This window comes from Hibiscus syriacus, unplaced genomic scaffold (genome assembly GCF_006381635.1).
Source record: "Hibiscus syriacus cultivar Baekdansim isolate YM2019G1 unplaced genomic scaffold, ASM638163v2 tig00110895_pilon, whole genome shotgun sequence".
In the NCBI taxonomy this organism is placed as follows: domain Eukaryota; kingdom Viridiplantae; phylum Streptophyta; class Magnoliopsida; order Malvales; family Malvaceae; genus Hibiscus; species Hibiscus syriacus.
The window spans coordinates 3,061,842-3,079,046 of record NW_024062903.1 but is presented as its reverse complement, the minus strand read 5'-3'; the positions used below and the strand labels follow the sequence as shown (position 1 = coordinate 3,079,046).

The window sequence follows — 17,205 nt, the reverse complement described above, 5'->3', positions numbered from 1 at the left end:
ATTTATCAGAAAAATATAGTTTGTAGTTTTATTTTGACGTAAAAGTGACGAAGTTTTAGCATTTCCTCACACTTTTCAATTTTTTTTAGATTATTTTTTCTTTAATTTTGTTAAATAAATTAATTTTTCTTCTGTATAATTCGCTGCTGCGTAGGTGCTTTTTCAAATCTAGGTTTTTATTTTATTTTAATTTTTATGTTATAATTTTGAATCTTATTATTATTGCTGCTGCTGCTGCTGCTTGCTTAATCAAACAACGGCATCAGGTAGTTAATTTCTTCGAGGTATGCTAGTTTATTCATCCTTGAAGTAATCTGATTGTTTACTGCTGTTTCCTTTTTTATATGCTTCAATCTGAGTTGGAATTTATTGAATTTTACACTATTTTTATTGTTCCATTTAGTTTGATTAAAAGTTTATGAGGAGTAGGCCATTTTGGGTTAGCATTTTATTTGTGGTTTGATGTATTACTCTTTATTTTCATTCTAATGCTTAATTTCGTAATTCTTATGCTGAATTATTTGTGGTTCGATGGATTACTCTTTATTTTCATTCTTTTCTCTTTCAATTTAGTTTCATTATAAGTTTACGAGGGAATCAGGCTATTTCGTGGTAGAACTTTAGGTGATATACTAATGGTTAATTACATCATTCTTTATGTGAATTATTATTTGTAGTTTAATGGATTTTGCTCTTTATTTTCAATTCGTTTTTTGAGTTTATTGTTCAATTAGTTTGAGTATAAGCTTATGAGAGAATTAGGCGTTTTCCAGGAAGCATTTTAGGTGACATCCTATTGCTTTCTTTCGTCAATAATCTTTTTTGGTTTAATGGATTTTTCATCTCAAGTAGCGTGAAACCAACATTGTTACGGTTTGTGTTTGCATAAACAAACATGACTAATCTAATCATGAAATTGGCACTCAGGCATGCTTTAAAGTAACGAGGTCCTGAAGTTAATCTTGTTTGGATGCACGTACAAGTGAGTAGCCATTAGGCATTAGTTGGAAAAGTGGGTTTCTTGAAACCATTTTATCTAGGGTCTTCTCTGAGAACTTGTTTGTCTGATGTTGAGTTTTTATGGTTTATTTAGGAGATTCAGAATAATATATCAATGGTGGACCTAAAAGAACGCCTGCTCCCACCGAAACCCCAATCGGCTATAAACCTTAGAGGCATTGCATATCAGGCATCTGCCTCTGGACGCCAACCTTTCCAAGGGTTGGATTTATCGGGGTTAAAGAAACGAGGTCAAGGACTCCGATCTTGGATCCGTGTAGATATATCTGGGAATTCCCAGGTCATCGAGGTTGACAAGTTCACTATGATGCGTCGTTGTGATCTGCCAGCCCGGGATCTACGGCTTCTTGATCCTTTGTTTGTGTACCCCTCCACTATCCTTGGTAGAGAGAAGGCTATTGTTGTAAATTTAGAGCAGATACGGTGTATCATCACAGCTGATGAGGTTTTACTCTTGAATTCTCTTGATAGCTATGTTTTGCAGTATGTTGTGGAGCTTCAAAGGCGACTAACATGTGGGGTAGGTGAGGTTTGGCAACCAGAGGGTCCTGAGTTGAACCGTAGAAGAAGCAGTAAGAATTTTGACAATGTGTATGGGAGTCCATCCCCCGATTATTTGCCCTTTGAGTTTAGGGCTCTTGAGGTTGCTTTGGAATCTGCCTGTACATTCCTTGATTCTCAGGTGCGTGTCAACTAAAATGTTTTATTGTGTTTGAATTAAATGAGTGATGATAAACAAAGGTACTTCTTCAATTATAAACTTGTTCTCCTAAAACTATTCACATGAGAAAAGTTCCTGCTGAAATATGGAAGGGTTGGAATACAATATTCATGAACTGAATATTGAACCTAAAACTAGCATGCGTGGTGTGATGCAAGTATTAGGTTCTAACTGAGTAAAGCTTTATAAATTATATATTTTTACCGGTCAAAATTCTCTCTTTCTCTCTCCATCTTCTCAGCCCTCCTCGTCTCATCCAACGAACATGACAATCTTTATGTCCCTTAGTATAAGGATTTTTTTTTTTGTGATTTAGTATCAATTTGTTGTGATGACCCTTATTTTTTTTAAATGTCTGGAAGATGCATAGATTGCAGATTTTCTTTTTGATTGTTGGGTATTGTAAACTAATTTAAAATTAAGGATGAACAAGGCACATAACACCAACTCATATGAAATGATGTTTTGCATATTCTTGTTACTTGCTATTGACTGGGTTTGTCGTCGTTATTTTATTCAACTATAATACACTAATACAAAAAAACTATAGAGAAGCGTTTCCTTTTGCTCTGTTTGGCTGCTATATTGAAATTTCCTGGCTGCAAAAGCTCTTCCCCCATGCATGCACTTGATCGTTATGCAAAGACTCCCATCAGCTTTACTGTATATTAAGATCTTTTTCTTTTCTTTTGTTAGGTAAGGATTCTTTTGAAATTCAATTTTTTCATGTTCCTTGTTACAGATTAAGTTCCGCCTAGGGAACTTGTGCTAAAATGGTCTTCTGATTTTTATTTTTTTTATTTCCATATCTCACCTGACTAGACAGGCACATAGATATCTTGTTCTTTAAAGAAGAATAAAGAACAAGTTCTCTTGTTCTTTAGATTGTTATTTTTGGACACTTAACTTTGGCATTTGGAGAACCAATGAACCCTTCTGGCGGCCCGTGGGACTCACTCGCGCAAAATCTGGTGACCGGACTTTGGTGGCTGACTAATCGGCGCACAATGGACCTCCCTATGCTAGCAATGTCGAAAAAAATGTCTCCAAAACCTACCATGTGAAGAGCAGCAATAACCCCCTGATTTGGATTTTGGACACCCAAACAGCCTAGAAAATCCCAATTTTCAAACCTTAAAAATGCTAAAACTGCTTTATAACATCTGATACCATGTAGAATTCTGAAATAGTATACTCTCTCATTTTTATTCATCAAAATTGTTAAAAGATAATGACAAACATGATGATCATACAATAAAATAAAAAAAAATAAGATTTTACGTGTAAAATCCTTTTAGGAAAAATCACAGACAAAAGAAGAGAATTTTCACTAACGTCGAAAATAGAAGAATACAAGAGGAATCTTCATGAACTACTTGACATTTAACCCTAATCCTATTATCTATTTATAGGGGTAGTTGCTTGATTACAAAAGAAACTTGCATAGTAAGAAATCTACTCATACTATGTTTTCTACTCTCAATCAACAATAAATAGGATAAGTTTCCACTTTTAACCAAACTAGATTTCCTACTTTCCTCAATCAATTTGAGTCAGATCAAATTTGAGTTGTTAGGTATAGCTTATAAATATACCGGTAAAGAGGACAGAGGATGGAGCGGAGCTTAGCGAACATCATCTGTCCTTACAAAGAAAGTCTCGTAGTGGGGGTTACGATTATGTGGGTTGCGCCCCCGTGGTATGGTACAAGGTTATTTTTGTAAATATGTACTAGGGTTTATTTATTATAAAAGGAGGTGTAACCAAAACCTATGAGACATTGAATAAAAATTCTAGCGTCGCCTAGGGCACCGAGGACGTAAGCACATTGCTAAACCTCGTTAAAATTCTTGTGTTCTTTCGTTTTTCTTTACCCGATTATTCAACAATTGGTATCAGATGTCAGTAGCCAAATTCGAAGTTGTGAAATTTGATGGTCAGGGTAACTTCGGATTATGGAAAATAAGGGTGAAGGATTTGTTGGCACAGCAAGAGATCTTGAAGGCTTTGCGACCTATAAAGCCGGCGTAGATGGAGGAGGAAGATTGGGAAGAATTGCAGCAGCGAGCAGTAGGAACGATACGATTATGTTTGGCAGACAAGGTAATGTATCACGTCATGCATCTGTCGTCTCCAGATGAAATTTGGAAGAAGTTGGAAAGTCAGTTTATGTCCAAATTCTTAACGACTAAACTGTATCTAAAGCAGCGGCTGTATGGGTTGAAGATGCATGATGATCATGATTTGGCGCAACACGTGAATGTCTTCAATAATATCGTTTCTTATTTGGCTCGACTTGATGTGAAAATTGAGGATGAAGACAAAGCGATGATTCTGTTGTGTTCGTTGCCTTCCTCTCACGAACACATGGTGACTACTCTTACATATGGGAAAGAGACTATCAAAGTTGAGGAGATTACTGCAGCCTTATTGGCTCACAACCAGCGGAAGCAGAATGCAAGGGAAAGCTCTCAAGCTGATAGCTTATATGTCAAGGGTAATCGAGACTGTGGACAGAAGCTAGAGAAGGTAGGGTCTGGGAAGCGGAATTTCAGATCCAAATATAGGGATAAGAAGACAATTTACTGTTACAAGTGCAAGGAGGCAAGATATATGAAGCGAGTGTCCGAAGCTGAAAAAGTAGACTGATGAGAAGCGTGATGACTCATTTAAGTCTGTGAATGTGGCTGAGGATGACAATTCTAATTGCAGTGAGGGTGACATGCTATCTATTTCAACGACTCAATTGACAGATTCTTGATTCTGGATGTTCTTATCACATCACACCAAATAGGGAATGATTTTCGACATACAAGTCGGTTAATTCTGGTTCTGTTTATTTGGGTGATGATCAATGTTGCAATATTGTTGGTATTGGTGATGTCAGAATTAAGATGTATGATGGTTCTGTTCGGACGTTGTGTGGTGTTCAACATATCCCAGATTTGAAGAAGAATTTGATTTTTTTGGCACTTTGCACAAGAATGGTTTTATCCCTAAGGCTGATGAGGATAAGGAAACCATTCAGATTGTTAAAGGAGTTTTGACTGTGATGAAAGGAAAGATGACTGCAGGGAATATTTACAGATTGTTAGGGAGTACCGTTGTAGGTGGAGTTCATTCTGTTGAGTCCTGTAATGATACTACCAAACTATGGCATATGCGTCTTGCTCATCTTAGTGAACGTGGTATGGTTGAATTACATAAAACAAATCTGTTGCATGGTGTTAAAAGTTGTAAGCTCGATTTTTACAAGTATTGTGTTATTGGTAAACAGACTAAAGTTCGTTTCAAGACTGGGAAACACACAATTGAAGGGATTCTTGATTATGTACATTCTAATGTATGGAAGCCTTCCACGACATTGCCTTTGGGTGGATCTAGGTATTATGTTACTTTTATTGACAATTTTTCACGGAAAGTTTGGGTGTATTTTTTGAAACAGAAGTTTGACATTTTTGAGAAGTTCAAGTTGTGCAAAGCTGAGGTAGAAAACCAAACAGGACAAAAAATCAAGTGTTTACGGTCTGAAAATGGTACAAAGTACACATATTCACAGTTTCTAAACTTCTGTAAGGAGCATGTGATTAAGAGACATTTTACAGTGCGCAAGACACCACGACAGAATGGTGCTGCGGAATGGATGAACAGGTCGTTGAATGAAAGAGCCAGATGTTTGCGGTTGAATGCGGGGCTTCCCAAACACTTCTGGACTGAGGCTGTTAACATGGCGTATTATCTTATCAATAGATCTCCAAGGGCATCATTGGCTGCGAAAGTTGCAGAAGATGTATGGACTGGTCATGATATTACTTTTGATCACTTACGGATTTTTGGTTGTCCTGCTTATGTGCATGTACTTGCTGATGAGAGATCCAAACTTGATGTAAAATCGAAGGAGTGCATTTTTCTGTGTTACAAGATAGGTGTCAAAGGATTCAAGTTCTAGGATCCAGTTGCGAAGAAAATTGTGATCAGTAGAGATGTTGTTTTTGATGAATAGCCCATGTTGCAGCAGAAGAAGGACACGACAGTGGTGGATTTTGAGCAGTTTCCAGTTGAGAAAACATAAACTTCTCAACTGATTTCTGGTGGTTCCACTACGGTTGATTTGCAGGATTATAGTCTCGCCAGAGACAGGGGGAGACGGACGAATATAACACCTCCAAACAGATTGGGTTTTGAAAACTTGGTATCTTTTGTACTTACTGTTAGCGGTGATAATCCAATTACTTTTCATGATGTTGTTACTAGTCAGGAAAATGACAAGTGGATAGTTGCCATGGTTGAGGAGATGGAGTTTTTAAATCACAATCGCACATGGGAGTTAGTTCGCCTTCCTGAGGGTAAGAAGTCTATTGGTTGCAAATGGGTGTATAAGAAGAAACTAGTAGTAACAGAAAAAGAGGGGGAGAAATTCAAGGCTCGTTTGGTAGCAAAGGGTTTTTTACAGCAAAAAGGAGTTGATTATGATGAAATTTTTTCTCCTGTGGTCAAGCACACTTCAATCCGAGCAGTACTTGCATTGGTGGCTAGTTGGGATTTGCAATTAGGGCAGATGGATGTGAAAACTGCTTTTTTGCATGGTGATTTAGAGGAACAGATCTACATGCAGCAGCCTGAAGGTTTCACTCAACCTAGAAACGAGCATTTAGTTTGCAAATTGAAGAAATCTTTGTACGGGTTAAAACAGTCTCCGAGACAATGGTACAAACGGTTTGACTCTATATGATCAAGATTGACTACAAGCGATGTGAGTATGATTGTTTTGTCTATGTTAAGAGCCTTGATGATGGTTACTTTATTTTTCTGTTATTGTATGTTGATGATATGTTAATTGCTGCGAAGAACATGGATGATGTTATCGGTTTGAAAACTTTATTGAGTCAGGAATTTGATATGAAAGATTTACGTGCTGCAAAGAAAATTCTTGGAATGAAAATTTGCAGGGATAGAGACTCAAGGAAACTGTGTCTATCTCAATGGGGTTATGTTGAGAAAATGCTAGAAAGGTTTGCGATGAGCAACGCAAAACCAGTGAGCACTCCATTGGCGAATCACTTTAAGCTCTCATCAGAACAGTGCCCTAAGACAGATAAGGAAGCTGAAGTTATGACAAAGGTTCCGTATTCTATTGTTGTTGGCTGCTTGATGTATGCAATGATATGTACTCGTCTTGATTTAGCTCATGCTGTTAGTCAAGTTTGTAAGTACATGTCTAAACTTGGTAAGTAACATTGGGAAGCAGTCAAGTGGATCTTTAGGTACTTAAAGGGTACTGTGGGACATGAAATTTTTTTTGGTAGTCAGCGGGATAATCCTTTGGTTGTAGAATACGTGGATTCAGACTATGCGAGTGATTTGGATAATAGAAGATCTACGACAGGGTATGTCTTTACTCTTGGTGGAGGGATTATTTGTTGGAAGTCCACTGTTCAATCTGTTGTGGCATTATCCACAACTGAAGCTGAATACATGGCAGCGGCTGAAGCTCCAAAAGAAGCTTTATGGTTTACTGGTTTAGTGAAGGAGTTGGATGTTCAACAATGTGGAGTTCAGTTGCTTTGTGACAATCAAAGTACTATTCACTTGGCTAAGAATCAGGTATATCGTGCTAGAACTAAGCATATTGATGTAAGGTTTCACAAGATCAAAGAGTTGGTTGCATCTGGAGAGATTTTGTTTCAAAAGGTACATACTAATGAGAATGCCGCTGATATGTTCATCAAGCCAGTTACGATAGACAAGTTCATGCATTGCTTGGACTTGTTAATGTTTCGAGTTGTTAAAGAAGTAAGGTAACCCAACCCACATTGAATGTTTCCTAAGGGGCAAGATATTCGCCAAGGTGGAGATTTGTTAGGTATAGCTCATAAATATACCAGTAAAGAGGACAGAGGATGGAACGGAGCGTAGAGAACATAATTTGTCCTTACAAAGAAAGTCTCGTAGTGCGGGTTACGATTATGTGGGTTGGGAGTGCGGGGGGCGTATCCCCCGCGGTACGGTACAAAGTTATTTTTGTAAATATGTACCAGGGTTTATTTATTATAAAAGGAGATGTAACCAAAACCTATGAGACATTGAATAAAAATTCTAGCGCCGCCTAGGGCACCGAGGACGTAAGCACATTGAACCTCGTTAAAATTCTTGTGTTCTTTTGTTTTCTTTACCCGATTATTCAACATGAGTCAAATTCTAACAATGTCTACCTTGACACGAATTCTGAAATTGTAAGGAGTTCGAGATAAAACCCTAAATTCGATTACACACCCAAATTCAATAAAAGTTAATTCTTCACGTCGATGAACAAGTTATTCCATATTCAGAATATATTCTCCACTTCTTTGAAGGAACTCTTTAAAGAGGTATTCTTTAACAATAATTGCCGATCAAATCCAAATACTGTCCAAGCTTGGATTTAATTTTTACATCGATATGATCGCCATAAGTGGCAACTCTGCTCAAAACTGTACCACCACGAGGAATATCATGCACATCATGATCCAAATCATCAAAGACAATTCTTTCTTTTTTGTTGTTAATCCATATGAGGAAGTGAACTATTTTTTTCTTCTCAAATTCGTTATGCTCAAGAAATAGAATTTTATTATGTTTTTCAAAATTGTTATACCCACGGTTGTCTTGTTCAACACAAAATCTTCCTTTGTTTGATTCAATAAAGACGTGTTTATTGATAATAACATCATCTGACATGAAGAAGAAAATAACAACTTTATCTTCTAAAATTGTTGATTCAATAAAGACGTGTTTATTGACCGAACAAAACAAAAAATTTGATAGCCTTTCTCTACCATTTCATCACTATGAGAGAGTTCTTGCAAATTCCATACCTACATATGTCACAACGTGAATTTGGTGTTGCAATTCAATAAAGACGTGTTTATTGACCGAACAGAACAAAAAATTTGATAGCCTTTCTCTACCATTTCATCACAATGAGAGAGTTCTTGCAAATTTTCATACCTACATATGTCACAACGTGAATTTGGTGTTGCAATTCAATAGTGGAATTTCATGCTTTAAGATGTCATTATCATGATCAAGACAAGTAAACCTGATGTTCTAATACCATTTTGTTAAAAGATGACGACAAGCATGGTGATCGCACAATAAAATAGACACAAAGATTTTACGTGGAAAGTTCTTTTGGGAAGAATCACAGACAGAAGAAGAGAATTTTCACTAGTATCAAAAATAGAAGAATACAAGAGGAATCCTCATGAACAATTTGGCTTCTAATCTTAATCCCTAGTATCTATTATAATGATAGTAACTTGATTACAAATGAAACTTGCATAACAAGAAATCTACTCAAACTATGCTTCCTACTCTCAATCAACATAAAATAAAATATTCTTCCTACTTTCAATCAAACTAAGTTTCCTACTTTTCCCAATCAATTTGAGTTAGATCGAATTCGGGTCAAACTCTAATAAACATTATGGGTATATACACGCATAAAGGTCCTAAAATATGTAAAATAATATCCTACATTAAATACACAATATATAATTATACTAAGATTTAGCCTACAAATCTGTAACATATCTGGAGGCGCCTTATGTTCTGCTGAAATCACCAGAAATCCATTATTTGGTCTGGGAGGAGATGTTTTGAGATTGGAACCACGCAATAAACGTTAATCTTCTAATCGCTGATTCTTCATCAGCTCTCTTGACTTTTATATTGTGATCAGCCTTATATTTAGTTGAAGTAGCAACAAATCAAAGGGCAAGATACTTGAGACTAGACTGACTGCATTTTAATTCTTATGATATTTGGAAAATATAAGTTTTGAATATTTGCTTTTAAATGGTACATAAACTGAAGGAACCCATAGTTTTAAGACATCCCCATCAAGTGTTATTTGGAGAGAATCATGGTAACCTGTCATGGCTCCCGTAATATGTGGGGGCAGCTGATGTGAATGGTTGAAAGCTTCTGTTGTCGTTGCTTGTTCTATAAAGAAATCATCTAATGTTCAATAACGAGATTGAGAAAACAGCAACTGGAACCTTGACACTCGTGTAGAGCCTGAAATGAATTATTCAAAGAAGTAAATGTTAGAAGCGCAAATTAGCTTTTTCTGTGAACCTTCCTAACCAGGCAGAGCATTGGGAAGAGGCCGCCAATTGCCAATACTGAATTTCTAGGATACTATACCATCCAGTATCTAGATTTTGTGTTTGATCTTTCTTGCTTCTGGATTACTTGCATGACATTCATGTTTTCTTGTATTACTTAAAATAAAACTTCTTTTTTTGTGGTCTAGCCAAATACTCCAAAAGTCAGAGCACCAGCTCTTACTTCCTAGAGATGGTATTATACTATTATATATATTCTTACCATATTTGTCTAAAAAAATTTGATAACTTCTATGCAATTTCTATTTTTTTTCTTATTTAAAGCTCAATTCCGATTACCTGCTATCACTAATATAGATTTCTGGAAGCTTACTGGATGCAGGCTATTTATCTGATGAAAAACCCACAATTAGAATTGATTTTATGTTATAATTGAATTATCAAAATTTGACCACTAATATTGTATTTAACCGTGTCCACTATGTACTTGCTGAGTTCCAAGTCCTTTTTTTTATATATATAATTGTTGCTTTTTTACTATCAATTTGTGTGTTCTTTACATATGTTTACTATTGAGCAAGTTGGTAACTCATTTGATGCATCAAAGGCAGCAGAATTGGAAATTGAAGCATACCCATTGCTGGATGAGCTTACATCAAAGATTAGTACGTTAAACTTGGAGCGAGTTCGTAGATTAAAGAGCAGACTTGTTGCTTTGACTCGAAGAGTGCAGAAGGTATAATGTATTTTGCATCTCCCTTTTCTTTGTTCTCTCTGGAACGTAAATGGTAATCATGTGTTCTGGTCAGTGTTGTCAAGGTGTGCGCCTAGGCGTGCCTTACATCTTTGCACTAGACAATGAAAACACCTTGGACCCCTTTCAGGCATGGCGGATTTGATCAGATGCACACCGGTTTACCTAGGCATGCTTTTTGTAAGGCAATAGGCATTAAAAAAACCTGCTTTATTGAAGTTCTCTTTAATTCTTTTATTTTTAACTATTTTCATTAGATTATAGTAAGAAAAGGGATAGTACCAAACCATCTACTTCTTGGTATTTGAGTACTCTATAATAGGATATGAAACCGCAAAGAAATCAGGCATATAGGCCAACAAAAGATCGAGTGTCTTGTGGGTAAACTGGACTGCTCCTTAGAGATTATTATTATAATTAGATATACACTCACAAAAATACACGTATGCATTGCACATTACTTCAGTCAAGTGAGAGCTCTTTTTGTGCCTTGTACCTGAGGCAATATAGCACCTGGAGTGTCCATGTGGCCTTGAAAAAACTGTTTTTTCATACTTTCCCATCTTGTTATCCATTTAGGTTAGAGATGAGATAGAGCAGCTAATGGATGATGATGGAGATATGGCCGAAATGTATCTTAGCGAGAAGAGGAGCAGTATGGAGTCATCATTTTATGGTGATCAACCTGTGATGGGGTTCAGATCAAATGACGGACTCTCTGCTTCAGCTCCAGTGTCTCCTGTTGCATCACCCCATGAACCACGCAGGCTGGAGAAAAGCTTGAGCATTGCAAGGAGCCACCATGAGAGCACAAAGAGTTCAGAGAGCTCTACTGAGAGTATAGAGGAGCTGGAGATGTTATTGGAAGCCTACTTTGTTCTCATTGATAGCACCCTCAATAAGTTGACATCGGTATGTAGAGCACCAGTCTAACATCTTTCATCATCCCTTTTCTTGGATGGATATGATATTATTTTCTTCTTGTTCCAGTTGAAGGAATACATTGATGACACAGAAGATTTCATCAATATTCAGCTGGTATGCGATATTTCCTTCTTGATAGAACTGTTAGTGAAATATCAACGAACCTAAAGTGAAAAAGTCAAAACTGGAACTGAAAAATCCTGTTTGGATTTGTGGTGCTAAAGTCCACCCCTACTGGCACCATGCATCCAAACCAGTTCTTAGTTTCATATTGATTCTTCCTTTCCTGCTTGTTGGCACATTCATTGGCAATTGCTTAGAATGAAAAAATTAACAGGATGAAGCATTCAGTGTTGCCAAGGCGTGTATGGCTATTCATGCTTACTTTTTGTGCCTTGGCTCTAGACAATAAAAGCGGCTCAAACATTTTTTTTGGAGATAGCATTAAACTCTCTACATTTGAATATTTAAGTTTTCAACAGTGGAACTATAAGACCATAAGAAAATCATATATTTGGCCAATTAAAGAAAGTGCATGTTTTGTAGACACTAAAAAAATACATACATTATACATATTGTGTTGTACTTAAGTGAGCGCTTTTTCTCCTCGCGCTTGAGGAACAAAGGTTTTAGTGTGTAGAGTCCTTTTGCCCTTGACAGCACTGGAAAGTGGAAAAATTAGATCTTTTCCAACTTTACAATGACTTAAGAACATGATTTGTAAGGCCTAGAAACAAGCTATATTCTCGAAAATTAGCCTGTCCACTTTCTTAGATCCCATCTGCTCCATTCCAATGCTTGTACTGATGATTTTTCCTCTGTGATGTGATAGAGAAAGTATGTGATTTATGTGCTCCTGTGGAAAACCATCTGACCTTTGAAACTTATGACATACTTTGGATTCAGGATAATGTTCGAAACCAGCTGATCCAATTCGAACTACTACTCACTACTGCGACTTTTGTTGTTGCCATTTTCGGGGTGGTAGCCGGAATATTTGGCATGAACTTCGCCATACCATTCTTTGACGACCCTGGTGCATTTAAGTGGGTCCTCATAATTACTGGGGTTTGTGGGATCATCATATTTTGTGCATTTGTGTGGTTCTTCAAGTACAAAAGACTAATGCCCCTATAAGCAAATAAACAAATAAAATTGAATAAATAAGCAAATGTTGGATTATATATTCTGAAATTTTCCCCAATCCAATTACCAGCTAATGAAATCAAGAAATATCGTATTAGCTTAAATGGATAGGGATTATTTATTTATAAATATAAATAGATTTGGATGAAATTTTATATCTATATTCTGAGTTAGATTAAGTTTGATCAGCGTCATATATAGTGTTACTAGCTATGTTATTATGCTTTTTCTTACTAGTTTGTTAGCTAGGTACTGTTACTATTTATCCTTGCGACCCTTCACATAAGCGAACCTCTTATTCTGCAATTCCATGATAACACACGTACCATTCGTACGAATCATAAGGAACGCTAATGCAAGACCATGCGAACTCTCAGAATCGTGTAATGCATTTTATAAACAACCACGTGTCGATCACCTACTATCCTTACGAACATTCCCATGTTACATCATCATCCACTACGTGTTGACACTTGTGACGTCCTAATCTGAGCCTTCAACCCTTAAGACGTCTATTTGAAATAAGAGACATGATAACTTCTAACTAATTTATATCAATGACATTATAAATACCCACTACATGACTCATCCTTCTTCCACCTCAGACCATCCTTAACGGTTATTGACATTTCACTTGTCAAGATGTTTCAGTAGCTACAATTGGCACAAAGGAATAAAGTAAATATTGCTCTCTTCTCGTCTCTGCCTCTCATCTCTCTCTCTGATTTCTTCGATTCTTCCTCTTAACTTCCATTCTCTAATTCTTCTATTTTCTTTTCTTCCTTACATAATTTTCCTTGTTAAAGGATTACTTGGGTTTTGGCTTGCAACACTGACACCAGATCCCTCAATATCAGCAATGGAGAATACAATGGCAACATTGATGCAGGCAGAACTTGAACGTCTGGGATCTAAGTTTGATAGCACAATTGACTGATGGTGTAAGGATAGATGTGATAGAAACAGTAAATACCAAACTATCCAGTATGCTCCATTAATTGTATATGAAAATGGATTATGTGATCGACGAAGTTGATTTTCAGCATGATCAAACAACCATCATTGGTTCCTCCAAATTCCTCGAGGCGGTGGATATATAAAGAACAACAATGGTTAAATCTACTGGCTGCATTCTCTTATTTGAAAGAAAAAAAATTGAACAATTTTTATCTAGGGGAGGGAGAAATGGAATTTGTTGGAAGAATATACTGCTGCAAAATGATGCGTTAGCACTGACTGGAAAATATTAAATAAAATAATCAATCAGAATGATATTTGTGTTGTGGTAATCCACTGCCTTAGAAGCAAATTCGTCTCGATGTGTGTAATCGCTACAATGGACGAACAACCCCCTGAGGTTAGCACGACTCTCCAAGAATTCGTACACCCGAAAACTAGCGTGAACTTTGATGGTACTGCTCTCTTCTCAACTCAAACGAACACTCCAAAGAGGAAGAGTGTTTCAAAGCAAATGTTTGCTTGGGATAACTAAAAGTGAATGAAATTGCCCACTATTTATAGGCTAAATAGTGAGGGAAAAATAGTCACTTCCAAATCACAATTTAATTCTATTAAACATAGAATTAAAAGCCTTTAAAAGACAGTTACAAATTGAGCATTACCAACATTTCCCCACTAATGCGAAAGATTTCTTTCGTAAAGATGAGAGCAATGAAGTTAAAACATAGAAGAGCAATAGCGAGATCAGTTGCTTAAGCACTAGTGAACGTATCTTGAACTAGTACATAGTGATGATGAGCAATCATTTTCTTATATAAGTGAAACTAGTTTTAAACTTTCTAAATAAGGGCAAACTCATAACACACAACTAATCCCTTCATCCACCAAAGCCCTCGATGTGTCTACAAAGAGTATATACAAAAACGTATATATGTTTAGCCCTCATTCCTCAGGATTCTAATAAGTGTACTAGAAAAACAACCCAACGTTTTTCATAAAATGTGGCTAATCCTTCTCACTTACGTATGTTATTTCATCAGGTCTATCTCAACATAAACCACTCAAACTGAGCTATGAAATAATTAAGAGCTTTTATAACAGCTCAACCTCACAATAGGTAAGGTGAATTTCTTCAAGTTCATTTTTAAATGAACCACCCAAACTCTGGAATAAGAAATCATTAAGAATAAATATTCAACCTCATAATTCGGTGAATTCAATATGTCCTTCTCACTAGGAACTCCCAAACTCTTGGGTTTGAATTCATTAAGAGTTTAATAAAAATCATCCTCTCAAGTTGTAACTTCGTCTAGTCCTTCGCGATTAGAACTACTCACTCAACTCTGGGTTATGAACTTATTAAGAATAGATATTAAGCCAAAATCGGTAAATTCATCAAGTTTTTCTCGCTAAGACCACCCAAAGCCTGGGCTATGAATTTATTAAGAACAGTTAAGCTCATCCTGTACATGTACATTATTCGTCATAGGGATAGTAGGTAGAAATGTAAAATATGAGTCTTTCCATGACTTCGTTTGACCACATTGAACTTAGATAACTAAGTTAGGTATCCACCATTAATTCTTCAACCAATGACCTTTAAACTCATCCCACTCGACGAATCAAGAACCAGTTTCTGACTTTAACCTTTAGTAAGTGGATCAACTAGGTTCCTCTCTCACTTTGATCATCATTTAAGATACCCCCACATTTCTAACATTTTTAGGATAGAAATAAATCCATAAGTGTCTTGAACAACATGTAAACAAATTCTCTTACAAATTTACTCATTCATACTTGAGTAAAGTTTTTTTATTAGTTTTCACAATAAAACTATGTTTTAACAAACTCAAATCTTGTTTATACATTATTTTATTCTCAAATGATCATGAAATTCCTTATATCTCATTTAGTCCTCTACGACCTTTTCTCATTCAAAAGGAATTTCGATTTTTCCTAACTCTTCATAAGAAGTGTTTAGGAAATTATGAATATTATGACAAAATTTATTGGGAGTTTTCAACTTTTCCTAACAACAAGAAAAATGTTCTCAAGTTTAAAACAAGAGTTTTCACTACAAATTCTGAAATAGATTTTCTATTTTCTTTCCTCTACTTAGGAAAATCACTCAAAGAGATTTTAATAGCTACAACAAACTTTTAGTAGCAATAATTTCTATCATATTTTCATTCATGATATTCAACATATTAGCCTTAAAGAGACCATCACATATTTTATTTACTATGGCAAAGTTTGGAATTCCACTCAACCAAATTATTCTCTACTCTTTTAACTTCTGCACTAAGTTTTAAAAGTTTTTATCTCACCATAGTAATTTTTTTAAAATTGAAATAGTGAGCATAGTAATGAACTGTGCACCAGGTAGGTTTCAATGAAAGAGAGGTGGTGCACTAGGCACGCTTAAGTACCAGGTCTTTCATAGAACCAATCCTAGACATGCACTTTCATACTCATCACACTACTTTTCAATAAATCATTTATATATTTTCTCTTTATTTAATTAAGGTCTCTTTAAAGAATTATGCTTTATACTTTTACTCACAATAGTATCTTATTAAGCATACATATTTTGGGCTAGCACTACTACCTTAGTATTTGCTAGTGGTTTTATCTCATTTCATAGTATCCACTAAGTTTTAAAGACAAGCTTAAAGGCTCATGCAATCTAATTCATGTATTTAAAAGGCATGAATTATCAGGCAACAAGTCTAAATAATCTGACCTCACTGGTAGAATCAAAATTCCAAATAGACTTATTCATTCTCACCATGCATGAAACTTCATTCATTACATCATCATCTTTAATAAGCATGAACACAAAATCAACCATGAAAATCACTTAATCTGAACCGTTCTCTCTTTGAATTTTCTAAATTCAAATGAAGATTATACATGGTTAGTCAAGAACATAATTTACTAATAGCAATAAAATTAAAATAATTTACTGATAGTAACAAGATCCTTAATTTTAGGAGTTTGGTTCCTTATCTTCAAGAGATTGTGGAAATCAATCAAATTTAACAACTATTCGATTTTGGAGAATCTTCTCATTTCATTTTTACCAGCTCCATATTTCTCCAAATATTACACATTTCCAGTATCTTTACAAATTTCTCAAAGAAAAGTATTAGTACGGTAAAAAATATTTATAATTATTTTCTCCTTAATTTTCAAAAACTATCTTACCTCATGGGAATAAATTATTTTATATCTCCACACGAACCAAATATCACACATGCATTATCTGTCGTACCCATATATCAACTATCATCAATTTATAATTTGATGATGTATTAATTAATATTAATCTCTCAAACCACATGATTAATATATTATTGTGCATTTATAAATGCAAACAATGCAAACGTCAAAAACATTTATTCACATAAGTTACCATTATAAATTTCATAACTTATGTACATTCATTCTTCAAGGCATTGAATATACCACTAATATTCAATTATGGTAGCTTCGTAACGTTGGCAATCTAAAAAATATAAAGGTATATATAGGGATGAGCATGGGTCGGGTTTTTGGTCCACCCAACCCAA

At 35.6% G+C, this 17,205-nt stretch overlaps 1 protein-coding gene and 1 long non-coding RNA gene across 3 annotated transcripts; both read left to right on the top strand.

The window, feature by feature from the left end:
- The first annotated feature begins 201 nt into the window (after positions 1 to 201).
- Positions 202 to 12,706, top strand: LOC120146126 (magnesium transporter MRS2-1-like). 2 transcript variants are annotated; one of them, XM_039159779.1, is made up of 6 exons: positions 202 to 284; positions 1,094 to 1,702; positions 10,457 to 10,585; positions 11,183 to 11,515; positions 11,594 to 11,641; positions 12,434 to 12,706. In XM_039159779.1, the coding sequence occupies exons 2-6, from the start codon at positions 1,115 to 1,117 to the stop codon at positions 12,662 to 12,664; spliced, it is 1,329 nt and encodes a 442-aa protein (XP_039015710.1). In that variant the 5' UTR covers positions 202 to 284; positions 1,094 to 1,114; the 3' UTR covers positions 12,665 to 12,706. The 2 variants fall into 2 exon arrangements, with proteins under 2 accessions (XP_039015710.1, XP_039015711.1); XM_039159780.1 differs by having other exon boundaries at positions 210 to 284; positions 1,103 to 1,702.
- On the top strand, positions 5,921 to 10,049 carry LOC120146127. The gene is made up of 3 exons (XR_005518185.1): positions 5,921 to 5,933; positions 7,416 to 7,422; positions 9,374 to 10,049. It is a non-coding gene; the product is annotated as an uncharacterized LOC120146127 (long non-coding RNA).
- Positions 12,707 to 17,205: the final 4,499 nt, after the last annotated feature.

Bases quoted from the DNA above. Each gene is read 5' to 3' on its own strand.
- LOC120146126 (XM_039159779.1), top strand. From the start codon at position 1,115: ATGGTGGACCTAAAAGAACGCCTGCTCCCACCGAAACCCCAATCGGCT. The intron at 1,703-10,456 runs GTGCGTGTCAAC...GATGCATCAAAG, and splicing joins GTACATTCCTTGATTCTCAG to GCAGCAGAATTGGAAATTGA. The intron at 11,516-11,593 runs GTATGTAGAGCA...TTCTTGTTCCAG, and splicing joins CCCTCAATAAGTTGACATCG to TTGAAGGAATACATTGATGA.